At 47.2% G+C, this 22,152-nt stretch overlaps 1 protein-coding gene across 4 annotated transcripts in view; it reads right to left on the bottom strand.

Annotated features, from left to right (window-relative positions):
• Window positions 1-22,152, bottom strand: part of SOX5 (SRY-box transcription factor 5) — a 490,387-nt gene that overhangs the window by 2,470 nt on the left and 465,765 nt on the right. For 3 of the 4 annotated variants that reach the window (XM_029058134.2, XM_029058136.2, XM_029058133.1), the window contains 3 exons: window positions 13,657-13,765; window positions 7,962-8,135; window positions 329-545 (listed from right to left, as the gene is read on the bottom strand). In XM_029058134.2, coding sequence (XP_028913967.1) covers window positions 329-545; window positions 7,962-8,135; window positions 13,657-13,765 — 500 coding nt within the window. The remainder of the gene's footprint in view (window positions 1-328; window positions 546-7,961; window positions 8,136-13,656; window positions 13,766-22,152) is intronic. The other variant, XM_029058135.1, reaches the window with a different exon arrangement.

Below are 22,152 nucleotides of genomic sequence, written 5' to 3'. Positions count from 1 at the left end.
CTGAGCCCGCTGTCGGGTAGGGACTGTCTCTATCTGTTGCCGAAGCGCTTAGGACAGCGCTCTGCACACAGTGAGCGCTCAATAAATATGATCGAATGAATGACTGACTGACTGACGTCCCCCCGGGGTGGATCGTGTTGGCTGAGGATGCCGTTTCGCAGCTTGGCAGGGCACGTGTCCGTTTATCGTTCTCCCGTCCTCTCCCAAACGCTCAGTCCGGTGATCCGGGCCCCGTCGGGGACTCCATAAACACCATCGAACGGGTGAGCTCCCACCGTCCACCCGGGTTACACGCCTGCCCCTGGAGAAAAGTTGCGAGGGCCCCTACCCAACATTAAAATATTGCCTCATCTCTTGGCGTCTGTTTCGCATGATGGCCTTGTACTCTCCGATGCGCAGCTTCTTCCCGTCCACCAGGCAGGTGCGCTTGGGCCTGGGCTTGTATTTATAGTCGGGATACTTCTCCAGGTGCTGCTTGCTCAAACGGGCCTGTTCCTCGTAGTATGGCTGTTTCTCTAGGTTCGTCATCGCTTTCCAACGGGACCCTGGAAGGAGAAGAGAGCCTGTCGGTCATCCGACCCTCCCCGGCGCTCGGCCCAGCGCTCTGCACCCGGTGAGCGCCCAACAAGCCGCCTTTGATCGCCCGCCCCGGCACCGCCCCTTCCCCTCCTCTAAACTGCGAACCGGTTGTTGGGTAGGGATTGTCTCTGTCTGTTGCCGAACTGCACTTTCCAAGCGGTTAGGACAGTGCTCAGCCGCACGGTGAGCGCTCAATAAATACGACTGGACGAACGGATGCCGTGCGGCCTTGGGTTAGCCGATCGGCTTCTCTGGACGTCAGAGTCCTCTTCTGGAAAAGGGAGATTTGAGATCCGCTCTCCCCTCTCCTTTGGTTGAGAGTCTCAGGTGGGAGAGGGATTGGGTCCGATCTGATTATCTGATGGGACCGCTGAATATCAATGATAATAACGGATAATTATGGTATTTGTTAAGCACTTACTATGTGCCGGGCACTGTACTGAGCCCTGGGGTGGATACAAGCTAATCAAGGGGGACGCAGTCCCTGTCCCATGTGGGGCTCACGATCTCAGTGTTAACAGACACCGTAATTATCGTTTTCATTAAGTGGCAGAGCAGAATTAGAACCCAGGTCCTTCTGCCTCCCAGGCCTGCAACTCAAACCGCTAGGCCACACTGCTTCTCACTCGGCAGGCCACGCGGCGGAGCTGGGCCTAGAACTCGGGTTACCAGCCCGCCCGACACGTCCCGCCTTCTCCCGCCTCTCCTCGGCCCCTCTCCCGATAACAGTGATAACGATGGTATTCGTTAAGCACTTCCTACGGGCCAAGCACCGTTCTAAGCGCTGGGGAAGATACCAGGCTAACAGGTTGTGCCACGCGGGGCTCACACTCTTAATGCCCGTTTTCCAGATGAGGTCACCGAGGCCCAGAGAAGCGAAGCGACTCGCCCAAAGTCGCCCAGCTGACGGGTGGCGGAGCCGGGATCGGGACCCACATCCTCTCCGGCCCGTGCTCTTTCCACTTAAGCCTAGTAATAGCCTTAGTAGTCAATTAATCAATCAGTGATGTTTCCCAAGTTCTCACTGATAATCGTGGTATTTGTTAAGCGCTTACTGTGTGCAGAGCACTCTACCAAGCACCCATGTACACAAGCGTTCATGCCGCTGATTCTGAGAGCGTGGCCTTCTCCAAGTAATAATAATTATAATAATGTTGGTATTTGTTAAGCGCTTACCATGTGCAGAGCACCGCTCTAAGCGCTGGGGGGGATACAAGGTGATCGAGTTGTCCCTCATGGGGCTCACAGTCTTCATCCCCATTTTACAGATGAGGTAACCGAGGCCCAGAGAAGTGAAGTGACTTGCCCAAAGTCACACAGCTGGCAAGTGGCAGAGCCGGGGTTCGAACCCAAGTCCTCTGACTCCCAAGCCCGGGCTCTTTCCACTGAGCCAACGCTGGAACAGCATGACTTGGTGGAAAGAACACAGTCTTGGGAGTGAGAGGACCTGGGTTCGAATTCCAGCTCTGCCATTTGCCTGCTGTGTGTCCTTGGGCACACAGTTGCCTCTTCTGTACCATGCGTGCTTCAATGACCTCACCTGTAAAATGGGAATCCGAGATCTGTTTTCCCTCCTCCTTCGACTGCCCGCTTTACGTGCGATAGAGATTGTGTATGACCTAATTGTCACGTATCGTGTAGGGAAGCGACGTGGTCTAGTGGTTAGAGCCCGGGCTTGGGAATCAGAAGACCCTGGGTTCTAATCCCAACTCCACCGCTTGTCTGTTGTGTGACCTTGGGGGAGTCACTTCATTCCATGCCTCAGTTCCCTCATCCATAAAACGGGGACCGAGACTGCGAGTCCAGTGTGGGACAGGGACTGCGTCCAACCCGTCTGCCTCGTAGCTACCCCAGCATTTAGTACAGTGCTTGGCACATAGTAAGTTCACGAGCCCGTTGTTGGGTTGGGACTGTCTCTATCCGTTGCCGAATTTTACTTGCCAAGGGTTTAGTAGAGTGCTCTGCACGCAGTAAGTGCTCAATAAATACGATTGAAATGAATTATCGAATACCACAGTTATCATTATTTTATGTGCCCCATCGCTTAGCACGTAGTAAGCCCGTGGCAAATTTCAGTTATTCTCAATGATAGAATCCGTCCCCCGGCTCTGCCCGTAAGCCCTTCTTTCGATTACGGAGGAGGAAAATCGTGGCGCAGAGCAGAAGGGATTTTCACCATAGAGACAAATCATCTCCAGCCCCCTGGAAATCTTCCTCTGCCTCCCGAAGCGGGAAACAGAACCCCGGAGAGGCCTGGATGGAGTCGTGCTGCCTGAAGCGATTCGGGAGCTTCGACTCCAGCTACCGAATATCTAATCAGAAAAAGATGTCCCATCACTCTACTCCGGCGGATCCCCGATCCGATGCCAAACGGTAAAAGGTGATTCCTTATGTTCACGATTTCGGCAGAATGGCTTATTAAAACCAGATTTGGTGGGTATTATAAAATGCTTAGAAGCCCTCGAAAATGTCAACTCGGGTCCCGAGAGACCGCGTAAAATGTCGACCCCCGCGCGGGAGTCGGATTTAAGCGGCGTGAATTAGCAGCGTGCTGTCGGCGGCGGTTAGCCCAAACGATCAGTTCAGAGGGAAAGACGTCGAGCTCGCTTTGGATTTTCCGGAGGAAACGGACCACTCAGAACGATCCAGGGGCGTGACTTGGTCGCACGGGAGTTTCACCCGAAAGATTTCTTTCCTCCCCCTCCTCTAATCCATCTGCCCTCTTCCTAAATGCGACTTCCTTCCGTTAGCCCATTCTCCTCCAAGCCCCCCCACCCTATCTGGCTTAACAGAGACCTTCCGACGGCACTTAGGGCTTTACTCTTTCGAGTGAGTCGGGGTATTCTGTCACGTAGCCTCTCTGGGCCCATCTGTAAAATGGGCATTGAGACTGTGAGCCCCGCATGGGACAACCCGATTACCTTGTATCTACCTCAGTGTTTAGAACAGCGCTCGGCACATGGTAAGCGCTTAACAAATACCATCATTATTATACAGGGAAGCGGCAGTGTAAATTTGTATCTACCCCAGATCTTAGTATGGTGCCTACACGTAGCACGCACTTAACCAAGACCAATAACATAAAAAAAAATAATAAATAAGAGTTCGCCTCACTCCATGTTCCGGCTAGAGCGCTGTCGAGGAATCAGGGAACCATTAACAGTGGTGTCAGAAGGAGCACAGTGTTAGATACGGTGAGTACTAGATTCGAGACTAGCTTATAAACTCCTCCATGACAGGGATTCTGGCTATGAATCTTAATGCCCCCTCCCAAGTGCTCAATACAGCCCTCTGTACAAAGAAAACACTCAGTAAATATTGAACTTCCCTTAATGCTGGGTTCTGTAAGAAAACATTAAAGGAGAACTGGGTGTGTATGTGTTTATTATATAGTCCTCACAGGGTTATTTTTTCAATGGCCCTTCCAACAAAAGAGGCAAAAATCTATCTCCATCTACAAATGGAGAAACTGAGGCGCAGAGTGACTCAAGTGGCTGATGATTTCTGCTCTCGCCTCCAAGCCGGGGACTCTTGTCACTCAGCCCACTGTACAATAAAATCACCGTACGTACAACTCAGTATGGCTTAGTGGACAGAGCACAGGCCTGGGAGGCAGAAGGACCTGGGTTCTAATCCCGGCTCCGTCACGGGTCTGCTGTGTCACTTTGGGCAAGTCACTTCGCTTCTCTGGGCCTCAGTTACCTCAGATTGTGAGCTCCACGTGGGACAGGGACTGCATCTAACCTGATTTGCTTGTACCCATCCCTGGCACATAGGAAGCACGTATCAAATACCACAGTTATAAGTGATAAATATAGTTGAAATAAAATTGAATTGAATGGCTTGATTGATTCCCTGTCTAGACTGGATGCTCACTGTGGACAGATAATTTATCTACCAACTTGGCTATATTTTACTCTTCCCAGACCTCAGTGCAGTGCTCTACACACGGTGAGCGCTCAATAAATATGATTGATGGATTGATTAATGACTCACTGGCATCCTCAACATCGAGGGTCCTTCTGGATTGAGGCACAAAAATAAGTCTTATTGTCTAGAAGAAAGAGCAGGGAAGGCGGGGAAAAATTGTTCCTAAGCCTAGCTGTGCCACCTGCTGTGTGTGACCTAGGAGAAATCGCCCACTCTCTGTGGGCCTCAGTTTCCTAATCTGTACTATGAGGATAAGATGCCTGCTCTCCCTGCTTCTTAGATTCTGCACACCATAAGCACTCGGGTAATACGATTGATCGGTTGATCGATTAGATTGCGAGCTAAGGGTAAGACCTGGTCTGGGTTCAATCTCGTTCTGTTCTAGCTGCACAAGGTGGGTCTTTAAAAATCAAATGCTCAATCAATCGTATTTACTGCACACTTAGTGTGTGCAGAGCACTGTACTAAGAGCTTGGGAGAGTGCAGTAAAACTGAGTTGATAGACACAGTCCCTGTCCACAAAGAGCTTACAGTCCTCTAGACTGTAATAAATAGACTGTAATAAATAGAATTATTATCTATACATTAGCTATAATTAATTCTAATAGCTCTATAAATATATCATAAAGTTACTGGAAGATACAATCGCTCTCCTGCAGGAGCTTTCAGTTAGGTCGGCCAGTCAGTTGAGTTTATTGAGCGCTTACTTTGTGCAGAACACTGAACAAAGCGCTTGGGAGAGCACAATATAACACAGTTGGCAGACACACTCCACAAGGAGTAAGTCTAGAGGGGGAGACAGGCATGAATATAAATAAAGAAAATTACAGATAGGCACGTAAGTGCCGTGAGGGATGAATAAAAGGAGCAAGTCAGCGCAGAAGGGAGTGGGAGAAGAGGAAAGGAGGGCTAAGTCGGGGAGGAGACGGGCCTTCACTAAGGCTTGGAAGGGGGAGGAGAGTCATTGTCTTTGAGGAAATGTAGAGGGAAGGAGTTCCGGGCCAGAGGCAGGTCGTGGGCGAGAGACAGGTGGAGAGATAGATGAGATGCAGCAGAGAAGGTTGGCATTAGAGGAGCAAAGTGCGAGGGCTGGGCTATAGTAGGAGTTCTGCAAAGGAAAGTAGGAGCGGGCAAGACGACTGACCGCTCGAGTGATTGAGAGAGCAGAGAGACACTTCAGAAAAACATTAGCCGGGGAGTAGCATGTCCTCTCCACTGATAGCTTTTCCATCTTTTTGGGTCCGTGCCTCCGAGGACACGAGGAGAAGCTATCCAATGAATAAATCCTTTATTTCGTGCATTATTCCCGCGGTCGACTAAAAGCTAGAAAGGCAGGGACGGTCTCATCAATAACTCTGTAAAAATGCTTCAGGCTATTGAGAAATCAGAGTATCTGCCATATGTAATATATGTACACACAGTCTAGACTACCTTCTGGATCCCATCCCTGAAACGAGCTATTGCTTAATATATTCCCGGAACCACAGAAGTCGAGATTCCTTCAGAAAGTTGTCCTGAAAGCCAGGATTACGCCGTTCTGCTCTTCTAGTTCAGAGAGAAGAGCTGAGGTCAGTCAGAGTTTGTTCACGGTTCGTGGTCCGAGCAGGAACAAAAGCTGTGCATTCAAGTCCCACTCAACTGTCAGATCCTCTGTTGGTTGTCTGTTTTTATGGGATTTGTTAAGCGCTTACTCCGTGCCAGGAACTATATACTAAGTGCTGGGGTAGATATAAGACAGGTTGGACACGGTCCTTGTCCCGCATGGGGCCCACAGTGAATCCCCATTTTACAGATGAAGGAAATGAGGCCCAGAAAAGCAAAATGACTTGCCCAGGGTTACACAACAGACAAGTGGCGGAGTTGGGATTAGAACCCAGGTCCTTCTGCCTCTCAGGCATGTGCTCTAGCCACTAATCCAAGCTGACTAGCGTGGCTCAGAGGTCATCTGTTCGAATCCCAGCTCTACCTCTTGTCAGCTGTGTGACTGTGGGCAAGTCACTTAACTTCTCTGAGCCTCAGTTCCCTCATCTGTAAAAATGGGGATTAAAACTGTGAGCCCCACATGGGACAATCTGATCACCTTGTATCTACCCCAGTGCTTAGAACAGTGCTCTGCACAAAGGAAGCGCTTAACAAATACCAACATTCTTATATAGTCATTTTCTTTCCCGTGAGGCGCTTAATCACTCAACATTCAACGTCATGATCACTCTTCTGACTTTTGGGATGAGATAGGTGATTTTCCTGGACGGAGAAGTCCCGTGCTAGATTTTTTTCTCTCTTTTTTTTTCATATTTGCGAAATACTTTCCATAAGCCAAGGCACCATAGAAAGCACAGGGGTATATACAAGCTTAGCAGGTCAGACAAAGTCCATGTCCCACTTGAGGCTCACAGTCTTAATCCCCATTTTACAGATGAGGCATCTGAGGCACAGAGAAGAGAAGTGACTTACCCAAGTTCACACAGTAGACCAGTGGTAGAGCTTGAGATAAGACCTCAGGTCCTTTCGACTCCCAGGCCCATGCTCTATCCACCAGTACACTCCCGAGCGCCTAGTATACTACTCTGGCTACAGCAGGGGCTCAATCAATGAAGCAGTCCTATTTATTAAGTACCTCTTAGTATTAAGAAGCAGCGAGGCTCAGTGGAAAAAGCTCGGGCCTGGGAGTTAGAGGTCATGGGTTCGAATCCCGGCTCTGCCGCTTGTCAGCTGTGTGACTTCGAGCAAGTCGCTTCACTTCTCTGGGCCTCAGTTCCCTCATCTGGAACATGGGGATGAAGACTGTGAGCTCCACATGGGACAACCTGATTATCTCGTATCTTGTATCTAGCCCAGCGCTTAGAACAGTGCTCGGCATATAGTAAGCGCTTAAATACCATCATTATTATTACCTACTATTACAATAAATACTATCAACACAATTAATTCGCTACAAGCTACAGGCTGCTTTGTTTCACAGGATTTTTCGATCTCAGGTTTAGACTTTAAATCGTGAGCCCCCTCCCCGTTCTCCCAGAAGACAAGGGGGATTCTTTCTATTTCTATTTCATGTCTATGTCCCACCTGGGGATTCTTCCCCAGGGTTTAGTATAATGCATTGCACAGAGAAGGACTTAATAAATGCTATCACCACTGATAATAACGATGGTATGTGTTAAGCGCTCACCATGTGCTGAGCACTGTACTAAGCATGGGGTTGGAAACAAGCAAAGAGAGTTGGACACGGTCCCTGTCCCGCGTGGGGCTCACAGTCTCAATCCCCATTTTACAGATGAGGTAACTGAGGCCCAGAGAAGTGAAGTGACTTGGCCAAGGTCACCTAGAAGACACACGGTGGAGCCGGGATTACTCAGCTCTACGACCGCTCGTGATCAAAGAGAGGCGCGGATGGGACCGTAGCCCAGGCGTCCGCGAACGGAATTAGCATCCTTCCGGAGGCTTTTCCTTACCCAAAATCTTGCTGATGTTGGAGTTGTGCATATCCGGGAAGGCCTGCAGGATTTTTCTCCTCTCGTCCTTAGCCCACACCATGAAGGCATTCATCGGACGCTTGATGTGAGGTTCGCTGCTCCCGCGCCCTCTGGATTCCCGATAAATTCGAGATTCCGAGACGCCGGCGCTTCCTGAAAACAAAAGAGAATCAGTCCAGTCTTCTGCAAACCCTTTCTAACGATCCTCTAGAGGGTACGATCGAACGTGTCTACCGACTCTGTTGTTTCGGACGTTCCCGAGCGCTTAGTACAGTGCTTTGCACGCGGTAAGTGCTCAGTGAATCCCGTTGATGGATGGATTGATTTCCCATAGACCGTTTTCAACTCTGAGAACGTAAACTTGTCAAAGAACTTCAAGCCTCAGTAATAAGCCTCAGTTGTTGTTGTCTTACGCTGTCGAGTCGTGTCTGACCCATAACGACACCACGGACACATCTCTCCCAGAACGCCCCGCGTCCATCTGCAATCGTTCTGACAGTGGATCCGGAGAGTTTTCTTGGGAAAAATCGGGAGGTGGTTGACCATCGCCGCCTTCCGCGCCGTAAAGCCGAGTCTCCACCCCGGACTCTCTCCCGTGTCGCCGTTGCCCGGCACGGGGGAGTTTCGACTTGTGGCAGATGGCCCGCCGCTCGCTAGCCACTGGCCGAACTAGGAATGGAACGGACAGGGCTCTGCCTCACTCTCCCTCCTGTAGCCACGACTGGTAGAGGTCTGGAAACTCTCCAGGTGCCACCCTGAGAGGGGAAGCTTCAGTAGCCTATTATCATTTTTATCATTATTATTATGTCTGATTTGACCTCCCTTCTGGATCATCTGGGTACTTGGATCTGCACCCCATAAACACTTTATATTGTTCTAGTGTACTCTCCCAAGACACTCAGTACAGTGCTCTGCACACAGTCAGTGCCTAATGACTACGACTGAATGAAATACGATTGAACAAACTTTAATAGTCACCCCACCCGCAGCCCCGCAGCACTTGTGCCCATAGCCTTATACTCCTCTGCTTCCCCTCTCCGTAATCTGTTTTACTAGCAACTGTGGTATTTATTAAGTGCTTATTATGTGCCAAACACTGTACTGAGCCCTTGTAGAGGAGCTACAAGATGACCAGATCCCAAATGGGGCTCACGGTCTAAGTAGGAAAGAGAACAGATACTGAATCCCCGTTTCTGAAGATGAGACAACTGAGGCCCAGAGAAGTGAAGCCACTTGCCCAAGGTCACACAACAGGCAAGTAGCAGAGTCGGGACTAGAACCCAGGTCCCCTGTCTTTCTCCCCATCTAGACTCCATGCTCCTTGAGGGGAGGGATCCTGTTTATTCATTGTCATTTGTATTTATTGAGTACTTACGGTGTGCAAGGTCCTGTTTATTCATTGTCAGTTGTATTTATTGAGTACTTACCGTGTGCAACACACTGTACTAAGCACTTGAGAGAGTACAATGCAACAATAAAGGACACATTCCCCGCCCACAATGAGTTTACAGTCTGTTTAACCAGCTCAATCGTATGGTAGTCTCCAAAGCAGTCCGTATATCGCAGCGTTCAATAAATACCATTGATCGATTGACTGAAATGACATATTTGTTTGGTCCCGTGACCCGATGCTGTGCATTTTCTCTCTCTCTCTCTCTCTCTCTCTCTCTCATTCAAAGAGCTGTGATGTAGACACAACTTCCAATTCTTCCTGAGCACAGCGGGTCCTAACTTCATAAGATGAATACAGTGCTTTGCACACAGTAAGCGCTCAATAAATACAACGCAACCTGGCTTAGTGGAACAAGCACGGGCCTAGGTATCACAGGATCTGAATTTCACTCAGTGGTATTAATTGAGCACTTACTGTGTGCAGAGCACTGTACTCTCCTATCTCTGCCACTTGTCTACTGTGTGACCTTGGGCAAATCACTTATATTCTCTGTGCCTCACTTTCCTCATCTCTACCATGGGGATTAAATTCATTCAATAGTATCTACTGAGCGCCTACTATGTGCAGAGCACTGTACTAAGCGCTTGGAATGTACAAATCAGCAACAGATAGAGACAGTCCCTGCCCATTGACGGGCTCACGGTCTGGTCGCTTCTCCCTCATATTTACACTGTGAACCCCTCGTGGGATAGGGAGTGTGTCCATCCTGATCATCTTGTATCTATCCCAGTGTTTAGTGCAGTGCTTAATACATAATAAGCACTTACCAAGTATAACACAACAATACTGATGATAATAATAATAATTCTAGGTAATGTTGGGTGAAGCCAATTCTTGTGGAAAGGACTACTTAAAAGTTACCAGAGTTCATACTGTGTATCTTTTTTTAGTGGCGATCCTAATGGGTAGGGTTACTCCTGGCTATAATTTGGAAAATAAAATTTGGTTTAAATATGTCCCCAACAAGAGAGATACTCTCCCTTGATGGAGCTATGCGGATTTTGTTTATTTGATGCAACATTTTTGTTCAAACCCAAAATACAAGGCAACTAGAAAGTTGAAAGGCTAAGGAACATATTTCAAGGTGATAAGGTAAAATAGCAAATGCATCCATACGAGGATTCATATTTTCAAGGACATTACGAAAGCATTAATTAACATTAATGAAAAAAATGTCATTTTGGGAGATTTATTTTCTTTCTCGGGAACAGATCTGTACAAAATGCACGAGAAAGAGAATTTTAGTCCCTTTTTTCATCAGAGGATAATTATTTGAAGCCTGATCTTGAATCTGCCATTGACTTATTTTGATGCCAAGTGGTTTAACCTCCTTAGTTTCTCACCCCTGTAAGACCTGCCAACAATATCAATAAAAAGAAGATGGTGAGAGTAATTAGCTAATGAGCTGTAAAGTTCTCTGCGATCTCAGTTAGACTGTTCCTTCATCGGGGCAGATGATTACAATTTCCATAACTATCATTCATTCTCCGCAATTAGCGAAGGGCCACCATTTTATTCTGCCTGGCTAAATTTCCCCATTATTTACCCGAGATAATCTGAGGATTTCAGAGTTCCTCATTGGTTTGACAATCACGGGGATTGCCTTCCGATCTTTCCTCCCCCATATTCGTGTGACCCATCAGAGGAAGTCCGTCAGGCGGCCAATCATATTCACTCGACACTTATTCTGTGCCGAGCACCGCACTAAGCGCTTGGGCGAGTAGGATATGACAATCCACAGACACGGTCCCGGCCTGCAACGAGCTTACAGCCTAGAGTCATCAGGGCCAGGTGGCCCAGAGAAGATATCGTAGGAAGCACTGCATGTGGGTATATTTATCTATAATTCCATTTATTTATATCGATGTTATTGATGCCCGTCTACTTGTTTTGCTTTGTTTGGTTGTCTGTCTCCCCTCTTCTAGACTGTGAGCCCATTGTTGGGTAGGGATTGGGACTCGGTTGCCCAGTTGTACTTTCCAAGTGCTTGGTACAGTGCTCTGCACACAGTAAGCGCTCAGTGAATACGACTGAATGAAGAAATATGGGGGTTGGGTTGAAGCCAAGCTTCCAGTTGATTTATATCCTGAAGACGGTCTAGCTGGAAAACTGTGGCTTGAGAGAGGATTGTTTACCGGCCTAATCCCTCTGAGGTGTCCACACTGGGAAGGTCAGCTGTTTAATTCTTCAAATCGCCATGGAGTCTCGCCAGCCAGAAAGTCAAGGACACATTGTGAGAGAACTGGGGATACAGTTATTTCCTACATATTCATCAGAGAGACATGTGCTTAATGTTTGAGAAACCTCATGGCCTGGTGGAAAGGACGCGGAATCAGAGGACCTGGGTTCTAAACCCGGCCCCGCCACTTGTCTGCTTTGTGATCTTGGGTGAGTCACTTGACTTCCCTGTGCCTCAGTTACCAGATCTATAAAACGGGGACTAAGATAATGAGGCCGATGTGTCCAACCTGATTACCTTGTATCTACCCCAGAGCTTAGTACGGTGCCTGGAACATAGTAAGCGCTTAACAGATACCATAAAAAACAAACAAAAAGCAGAACAAACAAGCAGATATATTGACAGGACCGAACCCTCAGCCAAGATTTTGAAACCAAACGTTAATCTTTCTACAGAGGTCTCGGATCTGAAAAATCACCTCAGTAGTCCAAAAGGGGTAATTCAAGCAGAATGGAGGGGTAGATTTCAAACATGGGTCATAAATCAAATCCACCAGGGTTATGTTGTTAAGCAAAGTGGGGGTTCTCTGTCTCCTCAGATATATCAGAGGAAGGATGGATGATGGGGATATGAGAGAAAGTCAGTTATTACTTTATTTTGGCTTTCCAAAATAAAATATTCTACTGTCAGTACACTAGAATAAATGGATGCTTGATACAGATTACTGTTATCACTTACTACTTACTGCTGCTACATTGTAGACTCAAGACTGTATACTCCTTGTGAACAGGGAACCTGTCTACCAACTCTATTATACTGTCCTCTTCCAAGCGCTTAGTACAGTGCTCTGCGCCCAGTAATAAGCGCTAAATAAATACCATAAAAAATGACTGATTGATTACTACTATATGTAAAGACCCATCTGCATTCAAGCATTTAGTACAGTGCTCTGCCCGCAGTAAGCGCTCGATAAATACCATTGAATAATATTGAAACCAGAAAAACTTTTGTTAATTTCCGAGCCCAAACTAATAATTCTTGGGTTGTTTTTTTTGCTTCCCTTATTAAAAACTCTACGACTGTGACTACATATTTTTCCCCATATGCCAAGTGTAGTTTATGCATTTTCATACATAGCGATCTACGGTTATTTATATAAGCATCTATCTCATCCCGGCTCAACCGCTTGTCTGCTGTGTGACCTTGGGGAAGTCACTTAACTTTTCTATGCCTCAGTTACCTCATCTGTAAAATGGGGTTGAAGATTGTGAGCCCCCATGTGGGACAGGGACCGCATCCAACCATATCTGCTTGTATCTACCCCAGCTCTTAGAACGGCGCTTGATATACAGTAAACCTTTAACAAATACCATTATTATTATTATTACTGCTCTTCTATTGATATGAATATAGAACTCAGTAAATGATCATGGGCGTATCATCCTAAGGCACAAAATAATCATGCCATAGATGAGTAAAACATATTTATTGCTGAAATCTATAATTGTAGACTCAGTATTTCTTTAAGGCACTGATGCCTACACATTACGTGTATCATCTCTGGTAAATTTTAAACAAGAAATAACTGGGTAAAATATTTTAGGCCAGGAAATATTTGTAGAACACAAGATTTTCAAACCCAGGGGAGCAGCGCGACCTAGCAGAAAGAGTAGAAGCCAGGGAGCGAGGAATCTTGGGTCTAATCCCAGTTTCCCCACTTGGCTGCTGAGTGACCTTGGGCAGGTCACTTAATTTCTCTGTGCTCCAGTTTCCTCATCTGTAAAATGGAGCTTCAATACGTCTTCTAAAGAGAGTGACATCCATCTGACTTTTGATAAACGCCCCAGTGACAAACAGTCCACTCAGAATTACAAATCATCCCCGGGACCAAAATTCTTTAAAAATAAATCTCTTCTCCACGGTATCCATCCGCGATTTTCGGTTGGGGTTCGCACGGAGGAAGAAAACATTCCTATGTGTTTACGCGGAATATGGCCAGCTGGGAATGCTCCGGGGAACAAAAATCAACAATTCACACTAACCATCAGAATCGCCGCTCATATTAAAGTCCATCATGGAATGACTGAACTTTCCTTCTTCATTCTGCTTGACTGCCAGTTGCTGAGTCAAACTTTCCAATGTTGTTTTGTCCTGCATGAGGGAAGAGGAAAGTCACAAATCAGTTCACTGGGAAGTATTCTGCGGTGAAAATTCGGGGGGCTATTCCAGACGGACAGGTGATGGCATAAGAACATCCTAAGCACATCCGAAGAAGAACATCCTAACAACCTTCTCCAGTCCTTGGCACGCTATGTGAAAAAGTCACTTTCCACCCTTTATCTCCTTTAATCTTCCAATTACAACACACAGGACCACCATGCTGTTTCGGAGGAAACCGTGCTCCTCCGCAAACTCTGAAACTACTTGGACTGTGGCTTACTTGACTTCTCGGCGCCTCAGTTACCTCATCTGGAAAATGGGGATTAAGACCGTGAGCCTCACGAGAGACAACCTTTCATTCATTCCTCCCTTCAGTGGTACTGACTGAGCGCTTACTATGTGCAGAGCCCTGTACTAAGCGCTTGGAATGAACAAGTCGGCAACAGATAGAGACGGTCCCTGCCGTTTGACGGGCGCACGGTCTAATCGGGGGAGACGGACAGACGAGAACAAGGACCTGATGACCCTCTATCTACCCCAGCGCTTAGAACAGTGCTCTGCACGTAGTAGGCGCTTAACAGATACCAACATTATTATTATTATTATTCTACCTATGCTCAGCACGGTCCGTCAGTCGCTCAGCCGATAAATACGACTGACCGCTCAACACAAGTACGTTCACCCGGGTTTCTTTATTAGGACCTTTATTTACATATGGATTTGTTTAATAATGATAACGGTGGTATCTGCGAAGCGCTGTTTACCGGGACACTGACCACAAAAGGAACTACTTCGACTTGGTAAATGTTAGAACCGTACCTCAGGAGAGTGAACAAAACCGGGTCTAATATGTTTAAAAATCCAATTTTCAGTCCACAGAATATCCATGGGCTTGGTGGGGTTGGCTGGCTCCTAGGGAACCACGATGAGAAGAAGGGTCCGGAGTCAATGACTCAGATTTAACGGAGTTTAACGTGGGTTCTAATCTCAGCTCCGCCGCTTGCCTGCTGTGGGACCTTGGGCAAATCTCTTCACTTCTCCAGACTGTAAGCTCTGGACCGTGGGCCCATTGTCCGATAGGATCTGTCTCTATTTGTTGCCGTACTTTCCAAGCGCTTCGTGCAGTGCTCTGCACACAGTAAGCGCTCAATAAATACGCACGAATGACTGTGTCTTGTTATATTGTCACGTCGTACTCTCCCAAGCACTTAGTATGGTGTCATGCACAGTGTAAGCGCTCACTAAAAGTGACCAATTCTCTGTGCCTCAGTTCGATACCTATTTTCTCTCCTACTTAGACTGTGACCCCCATGGGCGATCCGATGACCTTTTATCTCACCCAGTGTGAGCAGAGTGCTTGGCGCATAGTAAGCACTTAATACCACAACTGTTGTTGTCGTATTATTATAAAATAAACTTTGGCCACTTTATTGTATACCTCAATCTGCTTTTCGAGTCAGGGACCTGCGTTTCCCTCCCTCCTTTCCCCCCAGCCTGGCGGTGAACGTCTGTTGATACGCAGCGCATCAAATTCGGTTACTGACTGCAAACTGGGAAACCTAATGGTTTCAAGTTCACACACAATAAGAATCCATTAATCATGACGCCGGTTACGAGTACTTAAAACTGCCACTATCAGGAATGCAGAAGTGTAACGCTCTGGAAAGACACATTTATCTATTTTTTTCCAGATGATCTGGAGATTCGAGCGGATCACTCAGTTTTAGCTGCCACTCAAGTGAGAATGCCAAATTTGGAGAGGAGGATGGAGGCAGCCGTGATTCATTTCCAACAACCTACACTGCAAGTTTCTTACTGCCGCATCAAGCACTTATTATCTACAGTCAATTTTCCTTTCAACGAATTCTTCGGATTCCAATGCTTTTCAGTCTTTTCACGTCTGTCTTCCCAGTTTACTGCCGCTGTTCTCGTCCGTCCGTCTCCCCCGATCAGACCGTGCGCCCGTCAAAGGGCAGGGACCGTCTCTATCTGTTACCGATTTGTCCATTCCAAGCGCTTAGTACAGTGCTCTGCACCTAGTAAGCGCTTAATGAATACTATTGAATGAACGAATGAGTCGTAAGCCCCCGATGGGCTGGTACAAATTTCATGTTTCCGCTGTACTTTTCCAAGTGCTCAATACAGTGCGTTTTATCCAGCAGATCGGTCGATCGATAGTACTCGGTTGAGGGCTTAGTGTGCTCAGAGCACTGAACTAAGTGCTGGGGTGACGGTAGTACAGAATGGTTAGTAGACACGATCCCCTACCCTACAGGAGCTTACAGCCTAAAGGGGCAGGTGGTCATTAAAATAAAATACATGTAGGGAAAGCAAGAGAGTGTGAGGATATGGACATCAGCGTAATGGGTGTTCAGTCAATCCCATCACCTCATAATCAATCAATCGTAGAGAAACGGCACGGCGTAGTGGACGGAGCAAGGGCCCGGGAGTCAAAAGGTCACGGGTTCTAATTCCGACTCTGCCGCTTGCCTGCTGTGAGACCTCGGGCGAGTCACTTCATTGCTCCGGGTCTCAGTTACCTCATCTACAAAGTGAAGATCGAGACTATGAGCCCCACGTGGAACTGGGACCGTGCCCAACCCGATTTGTTTGTATCCAGCCCGGCACTTAGGATGCTGTCTGCCGCTTAGTAAGTGCTTAACAAATATCGCGATTGTTATTATTCCTTGAGCGCTAGCTGCGTATAGAGCACTGTACTAAGTTCTCGGAAGAGTACGCTATAACCGTTCAATCTTAATTCCCATTGTACAGATGAGGTAACTGAGGCCCAAAGAAGTGAAGCGACTTGCCCAAGGTCATACAGCAGACAAGTGGCGGGGCCGGGTTTAGAACCCACGACCTGTGACTCCCAAGCCCTTGCTCTTTCTACTAGGCCCCGCGCTTCTCACGCCGTGGTGAGTCCTGAAGTCTCGTCTTATCTTACGCTGTCGAGTCGTTCCTGACCCACGGCGACACCACGGACACATCCGGGGCTTAGTGGAAAGAGCCTGGGCTTGGGAGTCAGAGGTCATGGGTTCTGATCCTCACTCCGCCACTTAATGATACTGGTATTTGTTAAGCGCTTACTATGTGCCGAGCACTGTTCTAAGCGCTGGGGTAGACACAAGGGAATCAGGTTGTCCCGTGGTGGGCTCACAGTCTTAATCCCCATTTTCCAGATGAGGTAACTGAGGCCCAGAGAAGTGAAGTGCCTCACCCACAGTCCCACAGCTGACAAGTGGCGGAGCCGGGATTCGAACCCGTGACCTCTGACTCCAAAGCCCGGGCTCTTTCCACCGAGCCACGCTGCTTCACTCGTCTGTTGTATGACCTTGGACAATTCACTTAACTTCTCTATGCCTCAGTTACCTCATCTGTAAAATGGGGTCGAAGACTGTGAGCTCTACCTGGGACAAGCTGATTACCTTGTATCTTCCCCAGCGCTTAGAACAGTGCTTGGCACATAGTAAGCGCTTAACAAATACTATCATCATTACTATTATCCCTCCCGTAACACCCTGCTCTCCGTCTGCATCTACAATCCTTCCGGTAGTGGATCCACAGAGTTGTCTTGGGAAAAATCCAGAGGTGGTTTACCTTTGCCGCCTTCCGCGCAGTGAACTCGAGTCACCGCCCTGGGCTCTCTCCCGTGCCGCCGCTGACCAGCACGGGGGAGTTTTGACCTGTAGCCGATGGCCTGCCGCTCGCTAGCCACCGGCCAAGCCAGGAATGGAACGGAATGGACGGGCTTCTGCCTGACTCTCCCTCCCGTAGCCGAGACTGGTAGAGCACTGGAAACTCTCCAGGTGCAACCCTTGTTCATTCCAAGCGCTTAGTACAGGGCTCTGCACATAGTAAGCGCTCAATAAATACTATTGAACGAATGAACCCCGAGAAGGTCCTGGAGTAGGGATGATATTAGAGAAGCAGCACGGCTCAGTGGAAAGAGCCCGGGCTTTGGAGCCAGAGGTGATGGGTTCGAATCCCGGCTCGGCCACTTCTCAGCTGTGGGACTGTGGGCGAGTCACTTCACTTCTCTGGGCCTCAGTTCCCTCATCTGTAAAATGGGGATTAACTGTGAGCCTCACGCGGGACGACCCGATGACCCTGTATCTCCCCCAGCGCTTAGAACGGTGCTCTGCACAGAGTAAGCGCTTAACAAATACCCACATTATTATTAGAATCAGACCAGACACAGTCTTTGTCCCACATGGGGCTCACAGTCTGAGTGGGAGGGAAAACAAGCGTTGAAACCCTCTTTTACAGATGAGGAAACTGAGGCACAGAGAAGTGAACCAAATTGCCCGAGGTCACTCAGCAGGCAACGGGCAGAGCCGGGATTGGTCACCCAGTCCCCTGATTCCCGGACCCATAATCTTTCCATAAGGTCACACTGTTTCTCACGGAGATCTCCTTCGACTGTAAGCTCCCTCTGGGCAAGGGACACATCTACCAATTCTGTGATCTCGCACTCTCCCAAATTCCTAGTCCAGTGCTTTGCACACGGTAAGTGCTCAATAAATACCATTGATTGATTGATCCGTGGCGAGATCTTCCAGCATTAAGTTGCGTGTTCTTTCTTGCAAATTACATAATCGAGTACACACTCATACTCTAGAACGTAAGCTCCTTTGGGTCAGGGTCCTCTGTATTTTACTGGTTCACTATGATTAATAATAATTAAGAACGATGGCATTTTGAAGTGCTTATTGTGTGCCAGGGACCGGACTAGGTGCCGGGGTGGGTACAAGCAAATCGGATTGGACACAGTCCCTGCCCCTTCTGGGGCTCCCAGTCTTCATCTCCATTTTCCAGATGAGGGAACTGAGGCCCAGAGAAGTGAAGTGACTTGCCCAAGGCCACAGAGCGGACAAGTGGCCGAGCCGGTTTTAGAACCCACGACCTTCTGACTCCCAGGCCTATCCTCTATACACTACACTCTGGCCTCACCCTACTGCAAGCACACATGTTTTTAAGCTCTTAGAAAACATAAGCTCTCAAACACCAAGTGTCGATACAAAAAAATCTATTTCATTTGCACCGAAATGCTATAGCGAGCCTACGGCAATAGTCATACCTCTGGCCAAATAAAAATTTCTAGTCAAACACAAAAATCCCAGGTGAAACTCTGCAGGATCAATCCATTTGTACATTTGAGTGCTTAACGGGCTTGGGAGTCAGAGCTCATGGGTTCGAATCCCCGCTCTGCCACTTGTCAGCTGTGTGACTGTGGGCAAGTCACTTCACTTCTCTGTGCCTCAGTTACCTCATCTGTAAAATGGGGATTAAGACCGTGAGCAACACGTGGGACGACCTGATTTGCCCTGTGTCTACCCCAGCGCTTAGAACAGTGCTCTCTGCCCATAGTAAGCGCTTAACAAATACCAACATTATTAATGTTTTCAGTCAGTCCATCCTATTTATTGAGCACTTATTGCGAGCACGTATTGAGCACTTACTGAGCACTTATTGTACTGTACTAAGCGGTCGGAAGGGTACGGTATGGCAATAAACAAACACATTCGCTGCCCACATCGAGTGTACTGTACTAAGCATTCAGGGGACTGTAAAAGTGGCTGCTTTTTAAAAATTCCATCCTGAACGAGGATTTCATAGGGGTGACTGCCTACGTGTGTTCATTCACAAACACACACACATACTAGAAAAACTGTCTATAGATCAGTTTCCAGAATGAACTCCCTATAAACACAGCAGGGAGGACTAAAAGACTCCTAAAGAGCACATGTGTGAAAATGACGGGCTAGAGGAGGAATGTGAAGTGTAGCTTCGGCAACCGTTAAGAGCTGCATTTTTAAAATAGGCTCTTACACTAGTAATGAAGGGAAGAGAGGATCATATAAATGCTTTTTTTTAACCCTCCTATTATGCAAATTCCACAGACCACCAAAGAAGATGAAAGATTATTTATAATGTCATAATTTATCAGCTGGGCTGTTTTTTTTTTTTTTTTCCCTCTGCATCAGTGTAAGTAAAATCGGAGGAAATACTTCCTGTATACACACCTTCACCCCGCTGTTTCACCCTTCTGGATCTGATATCTCCATTTTTTATGGCATAGCAATCCCCCACAGAATGAGAAACAAAGCAAAAAACTGAATTTCCTTCCAAGTCCTTTCTACTTTTTCTTACATTGGAAAAAAAGCTTCATATGTTGTAGAAGCCATGAGGGCAAGACAAGCCCTGCCGAAGAGGTTGGAAATCAATCAATCGACCGATCGATTGTAGGTATTGGGCGCCTACTGAACGGTTGAAACTACATTATACAGGCTGCTTGAGGACAGCGATCAGGACTTCTATTTTGGGGAATTCCTGAATTTTATAACTTCTTTCTATTAATATCTGTCTCCCCCTCTAGACTGTAAGCTAGGGAGAGATCGATAGAAGATCAGTGGATGTGATTCTCATCCTCAGGAAATTTACAGACCACTATGAGAAGAGGAACTGTACTCTCTCAAGCCCTTAAAATATAGTGCTCTACCCACAGTAAGCACTCAATAAATAAATACCATTTAAAATGAATAGGATCGATTAATTCTACCATACTCTCTCAAGCGCTTAGTACAGTCCTCTTCACAGAATAGTCTGTAAACTCCTTGAGGATGGGCATCATGCCAATTAATTCTATCGATCTAGTGGTCAGTACAGTGCTCGGAAAACAGGAGACTATAAACTCCTTGAGAATGAGAATAGTGTCTGCTAACTCTACGGGTAGAGAGACGACTTTCCCTAGTGGGTACAGCCCGGGCCTGGGAGTCAGAAGGACCTCCCACTTGTCTAGAAAACAGTTCCAATTCCCAGATTGTCACTCTGATTATTTTTAAATGTGGAATGTAAAAGGCAGAATGCCTCAGCAGAAGTTTTCTCGTAGCGAATAACTGGGATAGAGGATATGGCCCCGGCGGGTTTTACTAAAAGATAAAACAGAGCCGCTGTTGGTGACAGTGGAAGAGCTTTTGTCCATATCCGTAATTTCTTCATTTATTCATTCACTTGTATTTACTGAGCGCTTCCTGTGTACAGAGCACTGTACTAAGTATTTGGGAGAGTGCACGACAACGATAAGCAGACACATTTCCTGCCCAGAATGAGCTTACAGTCTGCATTAATATCCATTTTTTCCCTCTATGCTGTTAACTCCCCGTGGGCAGGGAACGTGTCTGCGGACTTTGCTATACTGTACTCAAGTGAAGCGGTATGGGCTAGTGGATAGAGCACAGGCCTGGAAGTCAGAAGGTCATGGATTCTAATCCCGGCTCCACCCCTTGTCTGCTGTGTGACCTTCCCTTCTCTGGGACTCAGTTACCTCATCTGTAAAACGATTAAGTCTGCGAGCCCCACGGGGCACAGGAATTGGGTCCAAACCGATTATCTTGTATTTACTTCTGGGCTTAAAAAGAACGGGCACAAAGCAAGTGCTTAACAAATACCATTAAAAAAACAAAACACCTGTACTCTCCAAAGGGCTTAGTACAGTGCTCTGCCCACAGCAGGGGCTCAATAAATATGAATGACTGAGTACTTGAGAGTATTTCAGCAGGAGAAACATTCTAGCTGATTCCAGTTAAACTATTTCCAATAGTCTGGAGGAATGTTCTCTTGGGTTACCTTCCTTTCAAGATTACCAGCCAATAATCAATCAATCGGAGGCTCCTATTGCTGTGCAGAGTAGTAAACTCAATACCTTCCCTCAAGGAATGTACATCTTCTATTTTCTCTAAGGCCTGGCCACCTCGGGCCAAAAAACAGAGATAACCCAAGTGTCATCGACAGGTCAAGTGTCAATCGAACAATCAAGTGTCAATCAAACAATCGATCATATGTATTGACTGTGCTTACCGTTGGAAAGCTTTGTACTAAACGCTTGGGAAAGTATGATAGGGTGAGCAGACTTTTACCGTCTACTGGGTGCAGATCACTGGCCTATGTCCTCGAGAGAGTAATAATAAATAATAATAATGTTGGTATTTGTTAAGCGCTTACTATGTGCAGAGCACCGTTCTAAGCGCTGTGGTAGATACAGGGTCATCAGGTTGTCCCACGTGAGGCTCACAGTTAATCCCCATTTGACAGATGAGGGAACTGAGGCACAGAGAATAATAATAATAAGGTTGGTATTTGTTAAGCGCTTACTATGCGCAGAGCACTGTTCTAAGTGCTGGGGGAGATACAAGGTCATCTGGTTGTCCCACGTGAGGCTCACAGTTCATCCCCATTTTACAGATGAGGTAACTGAGGCACAGAGAAGTGAAGTGACTTGAACACAGTCACCCAGCTGTCAAGTGGCAGAGCCGGGATTCGATCCCATGAACTCTGACTCCCAAGCCCGGGGCTCTTTCCACTGAGCCACGCTGCTTCCA

This window comes from Ornithorhynchus anatinus, chromosome 2, assembly GCF_004115215.2.
Source record: "Ornithorhynchus anatinus isolate Pmale09 chromosome 2, mOrnAna1.pri.v4, whole genome shotgun sequence".
NCBI classification, from domain to species: Eukaryota; Metazoa; Chordata; class Mammalia; order Monotremata; family Ornithorhynchidae; genus Ornithorhynchus; species Ornithorhynchus anatinus.
The sequence above is the reverse complement of the archived record's forward strand: the minus strand, read 5'-3'. Positions and strand labels throughout refer to the sequence as shown.